We start from the raw sequence: 23,567 nt of genomic DNA, 5'->3' as shown, positions 1-23,567 counted from the left end.
TGCTGGTTGTGATCAACCGTGTCTGTCCGTGGAAAGCAGAGGTTCCAACGTCCAGTCATTTCTTGTGTCACTGGAAAGGGAAATCCGAGTCATCGCGGTCACCTGAACCGCCTCAGCTCTTCAGTCATGTCAGTTCGTCACCTTGGTGGCCAGGAACGCAGCAGGTAGCTGTATGGAGTCAACAAAACATATCCCTGCAGTAACCAGCAAGGCTTTTGGGGATTTTTTTTTTTTTAAAGCTGAATTCCGTGCAAACGTCCTGTGGTCATACCCCAGTTACTTACTGACTCCTTTAGTAATGAGTTGGCTGCGCCGTGCTGTTTGCATGCAGTCGTGAATTCCTCTCCGCTGCCTGGAACAAAATCAGTTTTCTGGCAGTGCCGTTGCACTCGAGACATCCCACCCCCTGCCTTAAAGAAGCCCCTTCTGGCACCAGGCAGCGAGGGACGGCGTGGGTGGGCGTAGCGGTGACACGGGTCTTTCCTGTCTTATGGGCAGACACACAAGGTGTGGTGGTGGTGGTTCATGTTGGTGATCGTTACGAGCCGGACACAAGGGAGAGACGATTCTGGGATACAGAATGAACCTGTGTCCTGGTTTGGGCTAAACCAGAACTAATTCTGTTTTAGTGCTTTAACTTTTCAGTTAAGTCTCCTCTAACTAACGGCACTCTCTGAAACAGCAGCACGTTTTCCCAGACAGTGACTGCTCCCAGCGGTGACACCCCCTGATGTTTATAGTTCGTACCAAGGAATGGGATGCAGAGAGGCCCTGGCTTAGACTTGTTCTTAGAGCGACCCAGGTCACTGCTGAATCTTGTACTGCGTGTTGGGGTGCCGGGGGTGAAAAGGGTCACAAGCACGAAAAAGGTCGCCCCTGCAGGGAGGAGCGAACCGGACAGGTGACCCAAACCTGAACAACGGAGTGTTCCACCCCATGGACGTCATGGTCAGTGTAAAGCTGAGAGATCACGAGGGTCAATCTCTCTTCTTCGATGGCCGACACCTGAGGAGGACTCTGTCTGTCCTTCTGTCGTCGATCCCGACCCATGCATCCCTGAATCCAGTGCCTGAGTCCAGCTCCTGCATCCCGTCCCTGTCTGCTGCTGATTCCAGCCTGGGACTGCCCCAGCGCCAGCCGTGCAGTGTGGTGGGGACGTGTCGTCATCAGGGTGGGGGGAGTTGGATTCGGTATTGGTTTTGTATATATTTGTACATGTTGTATATATTTCATTATTTCCTTATTATTATCTTTTCTTTTATTGTTATTGTTCCATTAAAGCTGTTTTCGTTTTCTTTTCCAAACCGTAAAGTCTCTCTCCCTTGTTCTCTCTCCTTTTCCCTTTTGGGAGGGGAGAGGGGTTGATAGAGAGCATCTGTCATTTGTTAGTGACCGGCCCAGCCTCAACCCGTGACAACCTGCCTGTGTTGTTTGGATCGGAGGTTCTTCTTTGCAGGGGAGAAAAAAATGTACAAAACTGTTTGGGATTTTTATTTACTTATTTTTTAGTGAGCATTGTAGATTGAGAACGGGAAATTAGGACAGGAAAATGGGCCATTTAACTACAGTAGCTAGAGCAACCCACAACTAGGTCAGGAATTAGCTCCTCCAAGAGCACAAAGGCATAGCAAAAATTCAGTTTAATAAATCTAACAAGTGGTTACGGATGACTACTGGTGAAATAACGGTTCGTTCATCTTTGCACTTGGAAAGACAGATGCTGAGTGTATTCTTTGGGAAACTTTCTGACCAAAATCAAAATGGCATAAAGTTCTTGGATTAAGCCTGGAAAGTTAAATCACTGTTAGAAAAGTACCAAGAAGAGAGACTCTTTTCAAGCAAAAGCAGCTACAGGCAAGCACGAAGCCATTGTTCTGGATGGAGCGGCTGGATGTCCAGCCTCGCTTTTTAAGCCATTCTTTATCATTCCTGCTGGATCTACCATGCGGTGGGTGAAAACAACATTGGAGTGTAACAATAGCGTGTCTACTTGTTAATTCAGTTTATGCCTGTGTCTTTTGAATTGTCCCATGAATAGCGCTCGCCAGACAAAAGGTAGACTTGGTGAAGTTTGTCCCTTTAATGCTTATAGACAGGTGAGGGGGGAAAAAAGAACCCAAATCCAACAAAGAACTAAAATAGCACCCGGACACTGATTTTAAAGGGAAAATGTATTTCAGAGGTCAGCCTTCTAAAAAGAGTAAAAGAGGCAAATAATAATTTTACAAGTTCAGAAGCTACTTCTTAGGATTTTCTGAAGATCTTATCTTAATTGTAAGATTTTGGCACATTTAAAATCCATTTTTAATTAAGCTGATAGAGGATTAGGATAAGGAGAGTTTGTGGCATCTAATGTATTAAAGAAACAACTGGAGGCTGCACATAGCGGCGTGCTGGTATTTTGAATAGTCGTCCATGAAAGGCTCCACCCAAAGCCCAGACCTTCTGTTCGAGCCCAGGATTTGGGGATGTCCTGGAGCTCGGCTGGTTTTAGGTAAGTGTGGAGGAGGAAAAAGGCAGAGTTCTAGAGCCAGGCAACAAAGTGGTCTAATGCTTCCTGCAGCCAAATCCAACCTTACTTGGGCTGTTCTGCGTAAGGCGTTGGCGTGTCTCTCTGGAGAGGCGGATAGCTGCTGGGAAGGCAGCCTCTCGCAGACAGAGCTTATCGTACCCTGTTCTTGCGGGAAGTGTATCAGCGCCGTGTGCTGGCACCTGATCCACTGTCACATCTGTTCTTCAGGTCTGAAACAAAACCAGGAAACTTCAACAGTAAATACAAGTTAAGACAATAACTCTGTGATTGACAGGACATGTTCAAGCCTGTGGACTAACAGTGGGGTGTAAGCAGTGGGAGAGTAAATAGTTTTCAGATTAATTGCAGTTTTTATTGGTCTTATGTCTGCTGCAGGTTCTTGATACTGTCGCATCCCAAAGATTCCCTCTTTATCGAAGCGAGGTGGAAACCTTCACCACTTGGTTTGGGTTTGAAGGGAAAATGGATACCATCCGCTGAACGCCTTCCCAGGTGATTCCCTGGGAGAGTTCCAAGAAATCCTGAAGTAATCAGGTATCATATGCTAAGAAGCAGAAATCCAGTGTGTTTACATGTACGTAGAAGAACAGTGGAGGACAGTCTGAGCAGTAGAGGACAGTCTGAGCCAGACCTTGAACCGTGTGAGCAGGAGGGTGGGGAGAAAAGCTGTGCATCGCAAAGGAAGTTCAGGCACCAAGGTTCTGATGCGAGCTGTCGCCCTTCACGCTGGCACGTGAGCTGTGTGCCAGGTTGTGCCTGTCACAGGACCGTGGAGGACACAGGTTGGAAGGGGCGCCTGGGGGGTCGTCTGATCCAGCCTTCTGCTCAAAGTCGGGCTGACTCCTGGGCCAAAGCAGTTTGCTCAGGAGGTCGTTCAGCCAAGTTTTGAACATCTCTGAGGATGGAGGGCCACGGCCTCTCGGGCAACTTGTTCCAGTGCTTAAGTACTCTGGCTGTGAAAACTCTTCCGTTACCAGGATTAGCCTTGTTGCAACTGGTGGCCGTTGCCTTGTTCTTTTGCTGTGTCCCTCTGAGAAGGGTTTGGCTCTGTCTTTGCTTCAACTCCTTTTAGAGAGTGGAAGACTGCAGTCCAATATACCCCCAGCCTTCTTTTATCTAGGTTAAATAAACAGAGTTCCATCGTCTTTCCTACGTCATTCATTCAGGAGCCAGAGCCGTCCTTTTTTCCCTGTGACGTCATGAGCTGGTATTTTCCTTTGACTTCCTGCTAAAGTGGGATAGTTGTGAAAGAACAGAGGTGTTTGGTCCAAACCAGCAATCCCCAGGTGAAAGAAATTCCCAGGGAGAAGGACAAAATGCCAAACTTCGGTGTATCTGTTGTGTCTTTCTGTGGTTTCTGTAAAGCTCACCCTGCTCCATCGGCGTGGCTTATCTGTAGTAAAGTGAGCTGCTGTGGTCCTGTGGATGATGTCAGAATTTTTCTGAAATGGACAACTTAGTTGTGAGCAAATCCTGGAAAACATGAGCAGTAAATGGCTCAAAAGTCAAAGAACCCAATTTATTTCCTAATATCAAATCTTAAACCAGCATCTTAACTAATTTAGACACGTGACATACATTTTGAAGCAGTTGGTTCAGTAATAATGCTATATGCCCCTAGCAATTAATCTTCCTTTAAAATATCTCGTTATTAGAACAACGTAGCTTCTTTTCTTGCAAAAAAGAAGACCTACAGCCCTGAGCTGCTGGTAATGTGAATGCAGGACTCCTGTCCGTGCATGAGGAGGTAGAGAAAAAGCTCTGACTTTGCTCCAGTTGGGGGAACAACCTGCCGCTGCCAGCCAGTCCTGCTGCCTCACCACCATCACCTCTGCGCAAGCTGGGGACCAGCTGGGAAGCAGTTTCATCGTCTGGTCTTTTCACTGAAAGAGAATCAGGCCCTCGCATAAAAATGTAAAGCAACGTGAGTGCTCAGGAGTAGGTTCACCTGTGAGCACAGCTCTTCATTTTCCAGCAATCTTCTCGCAAGCAGATGACAACAACAATGGAATAGGTACCTAGTAACTACGAACTGGGAGAAACAAACCTTGTTTGGAATGTCAGGTGGTACCCAGAGTTTAACAGCAAAACCCTAAGGTCTCGTGCTTGTTCCGAATTTACTGCTTGGCTCTTGAGCTGTGTGTCCAGCTCCAGTAAGTACACTGTGAAAATCAGCCTGTGTGTCGTGGCGTGGAGTGCATTGCTGGCCTCATGCAAGCTGAGTAATACACAGGCTTATGCCCTGAAACTTAGCTTTGTGTTTTATCCCACAGGTTAGCTGCTTATGGAGTCTGCGGTCAGTGCTTTCCGCTGTCAGTGCCCAAGTACCTGCATTAGGGACGTTACACAAGCTGACAGCCTGATACCGGTATTTGCAAGAAGTAATTAATCCCTTAAGCCCACAGGAATTTTCTGTCAGTTGAATTTCCTTGGTACAATTTCCCTAAAAAAAAAAAAAAAGATAAAGGTGATAGGGCATGGCTTATCTTTCACCAAAGTTTCTTCTCGGAGTCTCAAGACTTGCCTCTTTATTTTGTCTGGCTTGCCAGCCTGCATTCCCAATTCAGGCCCTTCTGAAGCTGTGGTTTTTCGTGTTTCTGTTGGTGCCATCAGTCAAAAATGGTTTGAAAGAAACAGCCACGTATTTACTTTGGTTTGTTCGTTTTTTCTACGCAGTTGCTTTTTTCTGTACAGTTTACACAGTCAAGGAGGAGAGTGTTCTGCCAGTGTGCTAGTACAGCTCCCGTTTAATTATGTACTTTCACATGGGTCAAGAATGCTTGTAAGAGAAGAGAAGAGTAAGAGAAGCAAACAGTAAGGGATGAAGGAAGAGCACAGCAGGTTTTATGCTGTTCTATTTTCTTCTCTTTTTGTTTTTTTTAAGGCAACAAATGAGTGAAGAATCCCAAAATGAGAGAAAATTTGCAGTGACTGTGCTTTACAGAAAGTACACTGGACTCCAAGCCAATGTAAAGATAAATCTAAACTTAATTCTGCAGAGAATTTTAAATGAATGTGGATTTTCAAGTTAAAAATAAATAGTTTACTTCCCAGTGTGAGCTGGAAAGTGTTTTTAACACCATCTTGTGTTTTATTTCCACCTTCTATGTATGAGTGAGAGATGTCGGCTCTGGAGGCTGCCAGCCCGTCACCACGGGAGTGGCTTTTCTTCTCGAAGTGTATTGTCACTTGATGGCACAGTTTCCCTGGAGCAGCCCAAGTCATGGCAGCTCGCAGTACACTCGGTGCTGCTTGCCTTGTTGGTGCCGCTGAGAGAGACACAGCAGCTGACAAAGCAATAACTGGGACGCTGCTGAAAAACCAGGCTGCTTCAGCAGCAGCAAACCATTTTAAATATGAACCTACCTTTTAAAGGATCCAGCCTTAAATGAATGGGATGCACTCAAAATAAAGTGCTCTTGAAGGCTGCTTTTCCCCAGGAAATATTTCTTCGTGTAATTTAGGGGGAGCAAGCAATCGGTCATACTGGGAGCGGACGGATGTGGAGCACTGACCCCCTGTGAGCGCCCTGCGGCGCTTCTCTGCAGCCGTTCAGGGGGATTGCTGGCGCGAGTGATAATAGATAATATTGTGGGTCCCACCAGCTCTTACAAGTGATACTACGACAGCAGCAGGCCAACAAAAGTCAGGCGGATTTTCTTGTCAACAGCAGGCCGGTGCTTGTTTCCAGTCTCAATTCTGACTATTGGTGCTAAGGAGTTTCTCTCTGACCAGCAGGAGGGGAGTTGAGGTCTCCTTCATCTGCTTCTCATTGCTGTCTCTGTGTTGGGGCCGAGTCTCCACCACTTCAGCCCCCTAAGTCTCTGCTGTCAGAATTCATGCAGTATTTCCAGATATCTTGATGTCTGCCTGGAGGGTCATCTCTATCTCTGAGCCAAAGGACAGGAAGGTCACAGGTCTGACAGAACAAAGCAGAGGATCCCTCAAAAGTACAGGGTCTGCTCCAAACACTGCGTAAATCCTTAACTGCAGAAGCTAGGAAGACGGTTGTTTTAAATGGTATGCTTGTTTTATTTGACATTCCTCTGTGAAAGGCATGTGCCCTGCCCTAACCAAATGCTGTACCACCTCTGTCTTTGGGGATTAGAGCACATTTGATATTTTTATTCAATAATTGGTTGGTTTTTTTTTTTTCCCCACACATTATCTGTTATTATTTTACTGAGCTGGGTGATTTACGGTTTTTTGTTTGCTTCTAAAGAAGAATATGTTTCCGCACGTCACAGGCTGGCACAGCAGTGAAAGATGGCTGGTGAGAGGTACTTCCCCCCAAAAACCTTCTCCAAAACTGGAAGGAGTTTCTGGTTCTGATGCCTGCATCTTGCTGGAATATCTGGATTTCCAGCATTTCCATTTTATGGGGTAGAGTAAGAACCCCTGGGAATTCCAGAATATCTCTGGGTTCCTCATATTTTAAGTGAATATTTGTGAGAACAGTTATCATGAATTTCATAATGGGAACAAGATTCCAGCTTGAATGTCATCTACAGCAGGGCTCAGACCCTCCCACTGTTGCAGGACTTCAACTGGCAGGTTGTTGCTCTGCTCCCTTTTACGTTTGTAGAAGTCTGTGCTTTTGTGCTTTTCCTCTAGTTTACTTTTAGGTTCCCATCTGTACTATTAAAGTTGTCCCTAGTGGATTCTTCCCTTGATAGGGGAAGAAGTTGTCTTTTTTCTTCCTTTCTGAGGATTAGTATTCCCCCAAAGACCACGCTTCTCCTCTGTGCCTCCTTCACGTTAAAAATTCAGGGTAGCTTTGCAACATCAGCACCACCATGTGTTCCTCTTCAGTCAGTTGTCCATGTGTCTGCTTACAGCTTTCAGACCTCTCCCAGGCCCTGTGGAAACTGTCCGGAGTTCAGGGTCATGAGAACCAGTTGCTTTAGGACTTCTTTAGTAGATATATTCATGCATCTTGGATTTATCCGTGCTGATTCTTCTTGCCTGCATCTGATTCTTGCATTTCATCTATTCTACTTAAGTTTAGTAATGTATAAGGGTGAGTTTGCCCACAGGCAGAGCACAAACAAGTGGCTATTTGCTTTTCTAGTCCTTGAAGGAAGGATCGTGTTATTCAAGTTTGAATAAATCAACCTGATGTGTGCCCGTGTCATTTGAACCGCATTTTCCCCTCAGAATTCTTCCATTAAAGGAGCACCACCTGCTGCTTTCAGGAAGGTTTCTTTAAAAAAATAAAGGCATTTCAGTTGCTGTAACAGCCACTAAATTATAACATAAATATAATGGCATAGATGCTACATAAATCACTAAACTATAACCAGTTGTTATAAAAATATTAAAACTCACCCATGCAAACGAACCTAAGAAAAAATGTAAAGGAAGCTGTGATCGTGATTATGCCCAAAATGCAGTTGAAAGCTGAAATAAAAGGGAACAAATTGAGACAGAGCAATCTCTGCTCGTGGGTAACCTGGCTGTGAGCGTAAGAGGAGCAGCACGTGAGAGCCGCGCGTACACGCTGCTTGGTGCAGCAGTGACAGCACGCGGCCCTGATCTGTGCAGTTATTCTGAATTCTCTTTCTGTCCTGTTTTTTGGTACCCTGCGCTTCTCTCGGGACTGGTACTTCTCCCCCTCTGTCTCTGCAGCGTTCCCAGGTCCTGGCGTTACCCCTGACAAGCTACTGGCCTGTCTGAGGTCTCTGGAGAGCGCATCCCTACGAAGCCGGCTGCTGTGATTATTTTGGCACCCCACGCAGGTTTCCCTGAGGAGCGGAGGAACTGGGCCAGCGGACGTGGCTGGAGGGGCACCGAGGGGGGGTCCGAAGCCCTGGCCCTTGGTCAGGCGCTTGGGCAGGCAGACGGCTCTGACTGCAGGTCCAGAAGTTGAGCCGAGGGTGACAAAACGTTTTCCCAGTCTTTTCAGAAACCTGGGCCAACCTCTGAGGGAGAGGAAGGTGAGATACTGTGGTAAGCGAGAGGTGATCTGTCTGGGAGCAGAAAGGGTTTACGTGTTGGATTTACTGAATTACGTGTGTTTTGTGAGGGGAGAGAGAATTGAGGACGCTCTCAGCTGGGTGCAGGAGGAGATACCCTTTGATCAGGAATCAGCCTTAATGGTTTCTTCTGGAACAGCCTTACAGGTTCAGAGGTTTCTAGAATCACTAATTTCTTAAGCTCAAAGCAAAATGCAGGAGAGGTGAAGTCCGTGATAGCAAGAAGAAATATAACATTATTTCTGTTAACCCCAGAATCCCCCTGTCTTGATAAAACCGCAGAAAAAATGTCTTTATTTTCAAAAGGTGGGAAAAGTGTCATCTTCCAGGTCTGTTCATACACTGCTTCCATCTCTTGTAAGAGAAATTTCTGGTTGTAGAAATATAGTCTCATCTCCAGGCTCTGGCAGAAGACAGAGAGGGACAGACTTGATGCAGGGATGGGCACACAGCCACATGGTAAGTACCATTTTTTCCCAGCTACTGTAGCGGTGTCTGTGACCCTTGAGCAAGGGTGGAAAAGTCTTAATCTCCTATATTTGAACTTCTTTAGGTCATCCACACAGTAAAAGAGAGAGATTCTGTGACATCTTTTAACCTTTTCTTCCACTGACATGTCCTACTTATTCCACAAACTATAAATTATCTGCCTGCCCACTTCCCTTTAGAATATCCTTCTGTATCACAGATACCATCTATTTTCTGTCGGGTGGTCTTATTGATACAAATCTAACTAAATTTTGGAGCAGTTGTTCTCAATCGGTTTTTATTTTTTCAAGGCTGCTGCTTCTATTTTGGACCTGGAGATGGACTGACGTGCTGGAAAGCTTATTGATTTTTCCCAGCTAGACTAGAGGGTCTAATAACATAGGTCTGCCTGCAAACCTTATTTTGGTCATATCCTTGGCTACATCAACAATACTGTTTTGTTATTTCTTCTGGCATAATTTATGGCTGTCAGGGTTATGCAAATATCCCAGCAATAACTGGTGATGATACAGAGAGAGTTATGTTGCCCTGCCAGCAATGTTCCTAAACTTCATCAGGGAAAAATAAACAGGAAAATATCGGGCAACTGATGTGCTGGAAGAGACTGCAATGCAAATGCATCTTATCTTTATGAAGTTGCCATGATACAGTCATTTGTTCTTTCAGGACCGAATCTGTCTATTTTTTATTCCTGTCTGTTCCTAAATCAGAGACATTTGGTGTTCACGGGTGTGTTTCTCCCTGTTAGAGGCGTTCCAGAGCAGCTTGCAGTTTCCCTGCAGTCCCGGAGGGTGAAGGGTGCTGGATGGTACGGAAGCAGCCACTCGTCTGGTAACGCCATCAGCAGAAGTGCTAGTGATGAGTGTGGGAGACAGCGGCAGTTGTTAACGTTGAACCGTTAAATGAGGCACTTGGACTGAGGTAATTGAGTTTCTGGCAGCCAGCAGCCACGGCAGTGACAGATCCAAGCACCAAAATGTCACCTGTCAGCCTGCGGCTGTGTTGTACCAGCAGTTCCAGCACCGGCCTCTTCCCTCGTGCTGCCTGGGAGATGATGGTGGATCTTGGTAGATACCGTCCAGCACCGCCTGTGCAGTGGGTGGGGGACGTGTCCTGTATGTCTGCAGGACGGAGCTGAGACCGACAAGTGCATTTCTCTCTTGCATCCTCGTGGGCGGCGCAGCGGGAAGGCAAGCACACACTCTCCACTCTCCTCCTCGTCTGGGTCGCCTCAGAGGGGCGCGAAGGACCCTGCTGTCCCAGCGTGGCCCCTGGTGCCCCAGGGCAGCGGGGAGCAGTGGTGAGGTGAGTCTCCAACCTGCACAAGCTCCCACCAAAGCTCCTGAGGTCCCTTGTAAGCTCAGGACTTTCCTTCCCATCAGAGAATAACGTGGGTGAACTGGAAAGGAGAAACCCAGAAGGGGCCGAGCGTCTGAAAGCCCTGCTGGCGCGTGGGGTGACATGAGCAGCCAGGCCTCTGTGGGAGGAAACGGCGGCTGCCGTTGGGCTGGTAATCGGATTCCTGCCAGGAAAAAATAGCAGTTGAGCAGGGCAGCCGGGACGCCAGCGCAGCAGCTCCCTGCCAAGGGCCAAATATAGGTTTGCACACAAGAGCCTGGGAGCGCTCGCCTGCCTGAATCGTGTCTTCCGCAGGTGCTGGCGTAACGTCCCCTCCCCGGATTTGTTTCTGTTTACATAACGCTCTAAAGGACCACATGGCTGGTCGGGAGCAGGAATTAACTTTTCCTTAAATATCATAGCACAGAACCAAAAGCCTGGTGGGGAAGTGGAAGAAGCCAGCCCTGAAGAGTTGCTCTTTCCCCCTCCAAAATCAAAAGATGTGGCTTTTTTTTTTTTTTTTGGAAAATACATGCTTATGTAATTGGTCCTCGTTTTGGTTCTTAATAACCAGCGCAGCTCAGCCAGCACTGAATGGTTGGCTGAACTTAACCCATGTAATATTATTTGTGGCTCTTTTTGAGAAAGGACTCGTTTGTCTTAAGTCAGCCCACAAGCCTTAATTTGGGTCATCAAAAGCCCCATTTTTAAGTGCAAACGTGATTTTTAAAGGTGGTTATTCTTGTCCATGAATGTGACAGGAACTTAAAGCCTTTGAGATGCCAGAGGAGACCCGTTACGATTACCAGGCAGTTTGCCAGCGCCGCAGTAAGGGCACATTTGAGAGCAACAGGTTTTGTTCTCCACGTGCTGTTCAGACAAACCCAGCGAGGCTGAATCTTCATGTGCCCAACGTCTGCCACCGCTCTAGGGCTGACCCCCCCCGCTTCTGAAAGCTCACCTTTTGAGGAAGGTGTTCAAAACAGCAACCAGAGTTCAGCAGCCCCACACCCTTCCAACACTGGAGGTCTCTCTCTCTCTCTCTCTCTCTCTTTACTTGCCTTGATTGCTGAAGTGCCCAAGCTGTCCTGAAAAAAATTGTGCCGCTCTGTGGTGGGTTGACCCTGGCTGGACACCAGGTGCCCACCAAAGCCGCTCTATCACTCCCCTCCTCAGCTGGGCAGGGGTGAGAAAATACATCGAAAGGCTCGTGGGTCGCGATAAGGACAGGGAGATCACCCAGCAGTTATCATCATGGGCAAAACTTTTTGAGTGAAGCCGATAATAATCTCAACAAAACTCAAATATATCCTAAAAGAACAAAGGGAAAAGCCAAACCTTTAATTTGCCAACTGGTTGCTAGAATTATCGAGAGCCGCTTTTGTGTGAAACTCTTAATTGTGCCCACACCCCCACAAACCCACCCGTGTGTCCCTCCCTCTCCCAAGTGTGGTCACAGACAGGACCCCGGGACCCTGCAGAGGGTCTCACGGGTAGATAGTGGTTTCTCCAGGTGGGAAAGCCTCCTCCTCGCTCAGCCAGCCCGGAGCTGCCCCAGGGACGAGCTCGGGGACTTTTCCCCCACTCCTTTGGGCACGGGTCTGGCCACTGGGTGTGGGATGTGCTGGCCACGCAGGCAAGAGGGACGCCGGCGTGGAAGGTCATCACCACATGTCCTGGGGGGTAAAGCTCTATCAGCCAAGAGGGAGGAAGGGTGAGAGCAGGTTGCTGGTGAAAACGCTGAAGGGAGCGTTGGCTCGATGACGGTTTGTGGTCTGTGGGATTACGAACCGCCGCGGGGTGCAGGGCCTGGCCCGGTCAGACAAGCCTGCAGCGCAGCTGGGGAGTCGCAGCAGTAAGAAAGAGGAATGGCATCAACACCATTCCGAATTTCTAACCAGCGCTTTAACCAAGGAGACCCTAAAACCTGCCTCACTGTGGCAGCCCAGGGACCATGCGGTCCCTCTCCTGGAGAGCGCCTGCGTACTGGAAGGATGTTTTAAAGCAATATAAATGGCGCTCTCAGTTAAAACCGCAGCATCATTTCAGAAGGGGGAGGCCAGAAGGGAGGAATCACCTTCAAATTCAATAATCCCCATGCTAAAGTGCATCCCATTGCAATTTAGTGTGGAGTAGGAGAGACACGTACAGCTCTGGCCTTTAGATTCCACTGATGTTTCAAAATGAAAAGCAATATATTATGTGAAGCACATCTTTTTATTCTGATAAGACAACCGATTCCATATTTGAAGAACGTATTTAGCTTTGACTGTGACTTCTGTTTCTCTAGCAGACAGGTACGAGTTCAAAGGCCATGTTAAAAAAATGCTTTGGGTCGGGGATGCTTTTAACTGAAATGCAGACTTTGTGAAGGGTGCTTTGCCTGAAGAGAGTCACATCAGAAGTCCTGCCCGGCTTCTAAACCACAGGTTTCTTGAACAGCCTAATCATTACACGTGTTTACACTGAAATTCAGCCTGATGCAAACCAGGTCGGTTTGTATTTGTGCCCCTGCCTAGGTCGGTTACCAGCGTGTATGTGAAATGCTGGATGACAATACACATGTACATGAGAAGGCCCCATCTGAACTGATCTCAAAGATTAAGTGGGGAAAATTCCTGAAAACTAGATTCGGGAACACTTGATGCCTAAGCAAAGTAACAAATCACACTGCTGGGGGAGGGCAAGCCGAGAGGGGCTCCCAGGAGCTAAACGCGACCGCAGAAGACGTTGGGTTTTGCGAGCTGGGTGACTGAAAATTGGGCAACTACCGTCAGTCCCGAGTGCAGCTACAATCACAGATCTCAGCTTGGCCAGCGGCCCTGTCCTAAAACCACCCGTTTCTCTCCAACACATCTACAAATGGAGCCCGGGCCAACTGCGTCAGCAATCACAGAATATCTCAAGCTGGAAGGGACCTGTGAGGATCAGAGTCCAACTCGGTGTGTGCCTGGCTTGTAGGTACCTCAGCTTCAGTGCAGCGGATCCCACCGAGCAGGAGAGGGAGCTTTGCTTGTATCCGCTGAGGTCGCAGACGCAGCAGGGATCCAAGACTTGCTGCCTTCTCCTGCCGAGGATGGTTTCCCTCTCCAGCAGATGGCCCAGCCAGCCCGCAGCCACCCTCGTCTTGCAGCCCCGCCGCAGGTACGTGTCACGGTGTCCTCTGCACCTTCTTCTAGAGCGGCACCTTCGAAATCAGTCTGAGTTTGGGGTTAGACAGAAAAGTAGTTCTACGTACACCCAACTGAATGTTCATTAGTACCTTAGAAAACTGCCACTTTGAATTTGAGATGGTTTTAACAGTAGTGGCTCCATATCGGTAACGACTCACCACCACCAATTCACAGCTGCAGTTTGTGAAGAGCTGGTCCCAGGTCAGTAGTGCCTGGCAAATGCATTTTCTGTAATGACAAAGCCTGAAATAGAAAGCAGGCCGCTAATGCATCATTTCTGCTTTTTAATATGACTATCTTCCTGTCTCCTCTAAGTTACTGGAAATATCCACATGACCTATTTCCCCTTCCAAAGATCAATACCCGTTACAAAAATAAATGCTCTTGTAGACAGCAAGCTGGCACTCAACAGCCCTTGACTGCCACTTGCTACTTGCTATTTCCAGTAAAGCTACGTACATTTACAACCCTGCGATCTGTGGTTTACATGAAACGTTGACTTTTCCATAGAAAAATCTGTGTTATCTGTTAGCTTATTGGTTTCTAATGACAAAACACACTTCATTAGTTAATTATGCTTTTCCCCCTGTCTTTTCTAAGCCTTACTAATCCCAACCACTTGTATTTCACGTGGATTTAACTCTATGTTTAAAGGGAAGGATGCAGCGTGTTTCAAATAACGTATTCTTAAAGAGAAGGGGAACCAGAGCGGTGCAAAGTATCGGCCAGCTGACTCGCTGCCCTCGTCGTTCTGGGCCACCAGCATGGTCAGAGGCGTGGGCAGCAAAGGGGGGAGTGGGGCAGAAGGCTACTTCCAAAGTACCTGGACTCGTGAGAAATAAAACGGCAGCAACTGCTGCGTGACAAAAAAGTGCAAGTCGGGAGATGGTGCTGCACTGGACCTTTGCTGTCGAGTTCACAGCCACAGGGCACCACGCAGGACTCCAGGAACTCTGATCCCGAGCGCTGGGGCTGAGCGTTCCCACAACGTCAGGCCTCTAGCTCTGCGCTTGGGTTTTGAGGCTTGCACGCGCGTACAGACCTGCACGCCGGCTCTGTTGATGCAACATCCTAACCAGGTCCCGGGGCGCTGGAATTGTACATGGCATCACATCAAGGCGCAAGGGGAATATTAAAGAAAGTTGGATAGGTCTTGGGAAGTTCATAAATTCATGTATGTATTTCAGTCAAATAGCTAATTGTAACATCACGCTAATGTAAATAATTTCAGGTTTCAGATGTAATGACTTTAGTCATGTATGTTTTGAAGCTAAAGCTTCTAAAATGAGATGTGTTTTCTTGCAAAACTTATCCATCCCCATTAACTTTTCTGAAGCCAGAAAAGTGTGTTATTCTGCTTACCATTTGCATCAATTTTGTACATGCACAATTGGGACTTTGTATTTTCTTTGAACTAATAAATTGAATGAATCAACATTTGCTATGGAATCTGGTTAATCTGTCCAAAGTTATATGGAAATATGGGAATAAAGATTAGGCAGTGATCCGAATTAACTACGGATGCTGATTTTGTCATTAAGAAGTATGAGAACAGTCTACTGACATTCTTGTGTAATTTTCACTCAAGAATTGTAAAAACTTCGACAAACCAAATTTAGAAAACGTACACACTAACACCACGAAACTAAGATATAAAAGCCATTTATTCAAAAAAATGTGGTGGTGTCAAATCACATACACAAGCCAATATTGAGCTACAAACACAGACCAAACAGTTCTATAAACAGAAATTGGAGTGTTCATATACCATAGTACCTGAAAAAGACCGTTAATAAAAAGGAGTCCATAAGTATTTAATTTCACTTTTTCTATATGGCTCCTTGCTGAACGTCTTTGCCTAAGTTAGTGTACAATGAGCCAGAGGTAGAGTCCCAAGTAAAGCATCTAATGCCTCAGGGCTCCATTAAAAACCTTTATTCTTCTAAACAAAAGGAAAGCCTAGCCTATAGTTTTCTGTATGACACTGAAGTAAAGCCTCTTTGCTTGAACAGTACGGCATTCCCAAGCGCATTTGGCATTAACCTAGACTGAGACTGTGCTTTGTTGAACCGTCTCAATTCTCCTCCCCTTCAGACTCCGACTCTAGAAGAGAAGTAAAACACTTAATGTAGGTTGCACAAGGACAGCGACGTGAGTAATCCCACAAAAATAACAAGATATCCTGCCAAAACGCAAATGAAAATTATCATCACGCCCAGTGCTTCCGAGGAAAGGTTGGCCAGAAAGAAGAGCACAGCTTCAGAAGATGGAAGATGTGCTCTGCTACCCTCCACAGCGGAGCCCTTCATTTACAGAGCCCTCACTAGAATTTTAACCAGGTCACTAGGAATTATCCTAGTCCTCATCTGCAGCGCCATGCAATGCCTATCTGAGCTGAGTTTAATTAGGATCAGCATTATTTGCTCGCCCTTCTACTCTCTCTGATAGGTTGTACAGCTGTCATCCAGGAAGCACCCTTTAAACTGTTGGCTCTGCAAATATCATCATCATCATCATCCAGCCTACCCAGAAAGGCATACGCGGTGTTACCCTACGGCACAAACAAAACTTTCTATGATTTGTATAGCATGAGATAAAAGTAATTTCAAAGTAGAAGGAGAAGTAAGAAAAGTAGAAATAATTTGGAAGTAGGAACATTCACAGTGTTTTTGTCACCTAAAGCTGCTTTGCATCACGCTGTATTTCTGTCTGTGTTCACCTGACAGGAAAGGGCTTGCTGCCAACAAGTATTACACATCAGGTCAGATTTCTCAGAGCAAACATGGTCTATGTGTTCTTACAGCAATATTTTGTCTCCGTTTGTACTGGACTTTGTAATCAAGGACATCTGGCAGAGGGGACATGCAGGAAAGGTTAAAAATAAAGAGCAACCAAAAGGCATGCAAGCAGAAGATTAAAAGGGGATAAAAAAAAAGCTTCATTAGACCAGCATTGCTAGTGTGAAGTCTCAAGTGTGAAAGGAGCCACCATTTTCATACTGCTGCCTGCACGTGTGAATTGCTGCAGTCTTACCTGCTCCTTGGCATTACTACATACTCCCTCCAAGCTTCTAAAACCATTAACATTAAATGGATGCAACTGAACGCTGATAATTATATCCCTGTCTATTACACATTGATTGCTCTTCCATTTGAGGTGTCCTTTTCCATGAGATAACCTATTTATTCAGTACAAACCAAAGTATTTTCCTACTCAGAACATGAGAAAAACAACGCTGGGGACTAAAGAAACTCGTTCCCCTCCCCGGTAACTGCTTTAAAGCAGTAAATTCTGACCATGCAGCTAAAGGCAGGTCCAAGTGCAGCGGCACAGGCAGGCTTGTGCCACGTCCACGGCACCAGCACGGGTGATGGCAGCGGAAAAGGCACCGCTCCAGAACCCTGCCAGGCAGCGCGTGCTAACAGCGAGGTCCTTCACGCTGTCATCAGGGCAGCTTCAAGCCCTGACGGACGGACAAGTGGTACCTGATGACTTAAGGACTTGGTAAGGACACCGCAAACGTTTAAAAAGCAGCAAGGGTTGTTAGGCTTGGGCAGGGCTGGAAACAACTGGGAGCAGTCACGCCTGCTGCTTTCTAAGTCTGTGTACTACCTACGCCTGGCACTACTAAAACCTGGAAAAACAAATTTGATTTGTGAAGAGTCTACCACAGCTCTTGAAATGAAGCCGTACCTTCTTCAGCGTTTTGCAGCCACTCCACAAATTTCTTCATCTGGTCAAGAAAAACACTTTTGCCTTTAGCAACGTGCGCTTCTTTATACCACTTGAGGATAGCTTCTTCACTCAGGACGTCAGCTGAAATACAGATCAGTGTTTGTAAAAAAATCAATGTATTTTTTAGAGGTTCGAAGATTTTGAACACAAGAGAAGAAAGATTTTATTTTTAATGGCAGCATAAAATAAGTTAATATGATCGCAGTGGAACAAGCTTTGCGTGAACTATGTTAGGCTCCAACTACAGAGTATCTGATGCACATAAGGGATTCCAGATGCAATAAAACATGTAATGTGTTAAGCTTAAAGTGAAGTACCAACTATTGTGCTCCTGTAAAGGACAACGCTCTATTCACCTGTTTTAAATACACCAGGTAAAACAGTTGGATTAAATCAATCAATCAATCAATCAATCACTCTGCACATCCTAGAAGTTACCACAATAAGAAATACCATGCTTTTTCTTGCCGTTGGATCATAGAACTGTGTGTGGCTCTCGAAATGCGAAGTGACAGACACCTCCTGATTGAACACGTAAAAGACAGCCAGTAGGGATTTTTTGCAATCCTTTCTCCCTAAGGGTTTTATATTGTTTTTAGCTAATAAGTTTTAAGGTCGGTATTCAGACCACCCAATTTAAGGGACTGGCTCAGATGGACAGCACAGCTGACATTTTCATGTCAAGCATCAGGACCAAAATCGCTGTCGGTGAGGCAACGTGAGGCTGAGTACGGTTCAGTATAAAGAAATCCTAATAAACAGCAAGGACACTTATTGTTTCCAACAGATGCAAATTTAGGTCTAGCAACAGACCTCTAGCCCCAGGAACAAAGCTCCTGAGATCCAGCCAAGTCAAATATCTCAGTAATTGATGGCTGTGGAGGCAAAATCTGGGATCCACAATGGCGTTTTGGCAGTTGCATAATGCAAGAGGCAAGAACAACAACAAAAAATAAATCAAACCGTATTTGTTCTATAAAAAGACTAAAGACAGCTTTCCACATCTCATTAAAATTTCCATTCTTTTTGTCTTTGAACAAACTACCCTCCCTTGCTCTGCCAACCCAACGCCTTTACGTTGAGTTCTTCACTGCTTCCTCGAGCCCCTTGGTGCCCTCCCACCCATCCGGCACCCAAAGCGCCGACCCTGACCGTCACCTTCTGCTCCAGCCTAAAGGGTACAGCAGATGTGCAGGGAAGGGCAGGCGCCAATCTCAAATAAATGACACTGAAACCCCAAAGCATCTGATCAGAAGAGCAGACGCATTTCACAGACGCTGTTGAATAATAAACAAACAGATGGAAACAACCAGGGATACATTTGAACCTAATCAAATCCAACAGTAAGTGAATATGAAAGTCTCCCTGAAAACTTGGAATTTAGTGAGTGTGTGTGACTGGCAGTTACCTTGTCTCTCGGTCACTTTTCCACAACAAAACCCCTTTGGCAGTTTGCTGCAGCTGACAGTAAGCTGAAACTGCAGGGAACACAGGACTGCGCTGCCGCGGGGCTTTTTTTCACTGCTTATGAAGTTGAGCTTAGGGAACCCTACAAGTGGCACATAAAGCTGCATCTTCCTGAAATCACAACCCACCACAATGAACTTTTTCTCCAACGCAACAGAAGCACTGGAGCTAAGGAAGAGGTTTCAAACATGCTGCATTAAATACTTGCCAGTAGTCCTTAGCAGCAGCTCAACTACAGCATTTAACAAATCAGGATTTTCATTTAGCAAACGTGAACATATTTCATGTGGACTCTCACGAAACTGCAGTTTAATCCCTGCATGAAAAAAGCTTACGTTCACCACAGAGTCCTGAAGTTCACACAACTACATCTGCAGAATTACTCAGGGTGTGACATGTATTATGCTCGTTAGGGACAGGCAAAGAAAATCAGGACAGATTTCAGGAAAAAAAAAAAAAAAAGAAAGAAAAAACCAGAAGAGTAGAACAACCCCCTCCCAGGGCTCGAGCTGGCTCTTGGGGGTGGTGGACTTTTAAAACCACGCAGCCGCCGCCTCGCAGAAGCTGCAGAAGCCCGTTGCTGCATTACAGTCCATGTTACGATACCGTACAAGGAAGTGCCTCCAGGTAGGCACAATCCAAGAGTAATAGGATTTAAATTTTATTTTTTTTTTGATTTGCAGACTGTAAGCTCAATGGATTTGTTGCCAAAGAGGAAGGGGGAACTTCTCCCTCCCTCCCTCCGCAAAACCCCAAACCTGATAATAGCAGCATGCAATCTCACCGTGTGCCTTGAAGGTTAAAACGTTCTCAAGTCAGGTGGATGAAACATTTGCCTGTATCTAACTCCATAGCAATGAGCCTCCTACACTAACAGAGAGGAACAGAGTGCATTCAGCTACGAAAAGGATAACTGCAACTCTCCTTTCATTTCTGAGCAACGTCATTTGGAATACATTCATGCCTCCAGTGCTCCTAAGAGATGATCTTCTCCTGTCAGCACAGAGATGCTCAATCAAACAATCGTGCAGGACAGGGTGTAGTTAATCATACCTCTAGGTTGCTTTGAAGCAACGGGAACACTGGGGGGGACGAGAGGAGGAAGGGAATGATTCATTTTGTATATATATATATAGCTATTTCTCATTAAAGTTCATTATAGATGTATTTTAACGGCTGAAGCTGAACACTGTGGTTTGTGGGTGTGTGCACATCACTCTCACTGCAGTCCCAGGTGATGGCAGCCCCAGAGAGCTGGTTTTCCTGCAGGTGCAGCCAACTGCCACTCAAACCACCCACGGCCAGAGCCTCCAGGGACAGCCCTCGTGAAAGGGAGAAGCTGCAGAGCGGAGAGAGCCCAGCATCTTCACCGCGGGGTTAACTGGAAAGTTACTTGAAGTTCAGGTCTCGGCTTTGCACTAAATCACCCGCACAGCCACGGGCAGTAAGGGGAAGAGCACACCTTGCCAACACAAGCACTCCATCTGCAAAATCCAACCCTGCTGCAGCTAACCCAGCTGGGAGGACAGAGCCTTAAGGCAAGGGCTCTTTCGCTGCAAGGAATGTCACCACGGTACAGTTACGGTCTTTATGGTGTATATATATGTTGCTGGGAAAATTTTACATCCAGTACCAGAAGAAAGTACTTGAATAATGAAGATATTTAAAGATAATTGCGTTTCATCAAAAACCAAACCCAAGTGGCACGTGAAGATTCAGCTCTTGTTAAGTGCAGGATTCCTGCAGCGTTTGAGAAGACACGCTGCATCGCCCGGGTACAAGATCTCTGTACTGCAGAAGAGTAGCTCTGAGGCCTAATTATGCTGCTGCAAACCAGAGTACTCCTTCACGTGTACTTATGTGTTGGGGTTTTTTCCTGGGATTTTGTAAATGCTGTCTTGAATTCTAATGCAAAAGTACACAGAGGCTTTGTGCCTGCTAAAGGTGTTTACTGGTCAAAGGGTGAAATCCTGGTGCTCACAAAAGGAATGGTTCTTACTTTAACAGCACCAAGATTTCACATTTGAAATATCCAGGTTGGACATAAACTAAAAGAACAGAGATTCTGCAAGTGAATATGATAGGTAGCATGTAACCCAGTAACAACAATGCTTATTCTACCTGCAGCTAAGGGACACACTTCAACATGGAATGGACTAAAAACCAACACACATCTTGCAGTGCAAGCTTAAGTAGCAAGGGGGCTGGCAAACTTATTAGGTGTCACTCAGGAGAATTCAGTAATTCTAATTCTGCAACTGGCAGATCTACAGCTGCACTGGCTTTAAGCGAGAACCAGAGAAGCAACATCATAGCCAGGGATCGGTACAGAACTAGACAGCTTATTTTTCTCTATACTGTACCAGGAACACAAAGATATTAGAATAATGATGTCAACAAGCTTTAACTGATTACAGAACTGCTTTTGCAAATTATACCTACAAGCTGGTAAGAAGCTGCTACCGCATAAGGGAAAACAGGGCTTGGGCTTCCATTGGGGGAAAAGTGGCTATTCCTCCTTATTTAGAGACAGACTAAAAAAACCCCAATGACACAGGCTTTCAAGACCTTCTAGGGGCTAATGAGCCCCACTGTTCCTGTTAATATGTTTAGGGATTTCCATGTAATTCCCAGGAAAGTAATCCAAGGGCTACTTTATGATGGAAATATGGGAAGAACTTAAATGCAAGATGTTGGACTTGCTGATGAGAGTAGTCATACAACTAAATTTGTCAAAGCACGAGTGGCATTTGGTGTGTGTTATCACTGATGACTACCTTCATGCCCAGGAAGCACTCCCTCATAACGAGTAATAAGCAACAAACTTGTGTTTTTGTCCACATTCACGCTGGTAGACAGCTGCATTTCTGTCTGCCCATCCGCAGATACTTCAGATGCCTTATTTGTCACTGGAAAAATTTCGTCAGGTACCCTGAAACCTCTCCAGATCCTGTGCAGGTTACACTTGAAGCACCACAGAAAGGGGAACATGGGTGTCTGCTGTTCCCTCACCACTGACATAGCCAGTAATAGCTTTTGGGGGCTCTTTTCCTTGACTATTAGGAAACAGAAGATACGCTGTCATCAGCAACTTACCTACAATAAAGTGCATGTCTCTAAAAAGCCTTAATGGCTTGTTTCTAGTGGATAAGTATGAACTAGGGAGAAGGACAGAGATCTACCAGCACCAAAAGAAAGCAGAGGCAGGCAGCACAGCTCTCGACAAGCCAAAGCCACGAGCCATTAAAGCTCAACAACATCACCTGGGAGAACCAGGAATTGGGAGGACCAGCACTCCCAGGATCTCCCCTGGTTAACCCAGTAGCGTGTCCTCACCTAATGGGCACTGTTTCACTCCAAAGCTGCCTTCAACAGACGGAGCTGAGGACTTCCTTACTGTGCCCAGCGCTGGGAAGGCTGGTGGCTGCAAAGTCAGGCGAGCAGTTGCCAGCAGGCAGCACTAAGTCTGCCAAACAGGGCAGATCCAGCTTCAGGGCTCCAACGGGGCCAGGAAGGGCTGGCAGCTGTGCCACCGCGTGACTGCGTCGGATGGCAGAGGGGCAGGTGCTCCGGCACGCCTGCCCGAGCTATTCCAGGCGGGAACAGGGGCACAGCGAGTATTGCACATGCTGGACAGGCCACATGGTAGCTCCAAACACTCTTCTAGACGTTGTGAGAATCCTAAATAATATTGTGGGACTTGCAGTGCTGAGGCTAAAGTCTTCTCCCCCTTCCTAACGAGCCCGCCCAAGTACATCTCCACAGAGTCAGAACAAGAGCACGTGGGGCGACCAGAGCAGATGGGAATTGAGTTCTTGGACAAATTCAATGTACAATTTAGTCATTTCTTTTTTTTTTTTTTTTTTTTTTACATACTTCAGAATGTCAGGATTGCTCTTGCAGGCTAATGCAGTAATGAATTTACAAAAATTTTGAAGGGAATCCTACACAAGACTATTTCTGGTTTTATCATCACTTATGCTCTGAGTGCCAGCAGTTACCGTGCTCAATCACCATGTCCAAAGTGAATTTTCTTTTCCAAAGAAAACTGAATAATGTGCTTGCTGCAGGAGGCAGTTTCAAGTTTGTCCTCAGTCATTAATAGTGTTTACAAATTGCAGAAATTGAGGGCAAAGGGACAAGGTGTGTTGCTCTGTCATTTGATCATTGAGGCCACACGATACTGACGCAAGGACGGAAATAAATCCACATGATTCACTTACTTCTGCCTTCTGAAGCCATGAAATGATTTTAAGTCTGAATTTATTTGCCTTGAACATGTACCTGGGCACAACAGGGTGAAGAAAGATCAATATTGGGTTTCTACTCCTGCTGATTTTTCTCCTTCAACTATTTATAGCAAGAATGTCAGAACAAACTGTTTGGCACTCACCCATCACACACAGTGCAAGACCATTAGTCTCTATGACAACCCGATCAGAATAAACTGGCAAAGAAGCTAACTTCACAATAAAGATGAAATCTCTCCAAGTATGGCACCCCCAAGAAACTGGCAGGGAAAGGAAAAGGGACAGAAGAATAAAGCAAGCTCCTTCTGGCGGGGAGGGAATAACAAACAATCTGAAAAAAATACTCCTTCCAAGACAGTTTGCACCTTCAAGGCTCCTTAAAACCAAGCTCTAATCTACTTTTTAAATCTGCCAGGAATTTATAGAAATGTCTTCCCAGAACTGGTTTTATACAAGGACTAAACTGCACTCGAACAGACCGCGGACGGTGCTTGGATCCTGCTCATGCTTCTTGACTACAGGATCAACGCAAGAGAGGGAGAAGGGCTGGTTTCAGCTTTCCCTGCTGCCACGCTCCTTCGAACCGTCAAAGCATGAGGTATTTCAG

The 23,567-nt window shown here is 46.1% G+C and overlaps 1 protein-coding gene across 2 annotated transcripts in view; it reads right to left on the bottom strand.

The window, feature by feature from the left end:
* Positions 1-15,311: 15,311 nt before the first annotated feature.
* BZW2 (basic leucine zipper and W2 domains 2) overlaps positions 15,312-23,567 on the bottom strand; it is a 36,004-nt gene continuing 27,748 nt past the window's right edge. For both annotated transcript variants that reach the window (XM_086467774.1, XM_086467775.1), the window contains 2 exons: positions 17,202-17,324; positions 15,312-15,611 (listed from right to left, as the gene is read on the bottom strand). In XM_086467774.1, coding sequence (XP_086323900.1) covers positions 15,583-15,611; positions 17,202-17,324 — 152 coding nt within the window. In that variant the 3' untranslated portion in view covers positions 15,312-15,582. The remainder of the gene's footprint in view (positions 15,612-17,201; positions 17,325-23,567) is intronic.

Source organism: Leptosomus discolor, chromosome 7, assembly GCF_034619465.1.
Source record: "Leptosomus discolor isolate bLepDis1 chromosome 7, bLepDis1.hap2, whole genome shotgun sequence".
NCBI lineage: Eukaryota > Metazoa > Chordata > Aves > Leptosomiformes > Leptosomidae > Leptosomus > Leptosomus discolor.
Note: the sequence above shows the minus strand (reverse complement) of the source record. Positions and strands in the feature narration are given on the sequence as shown.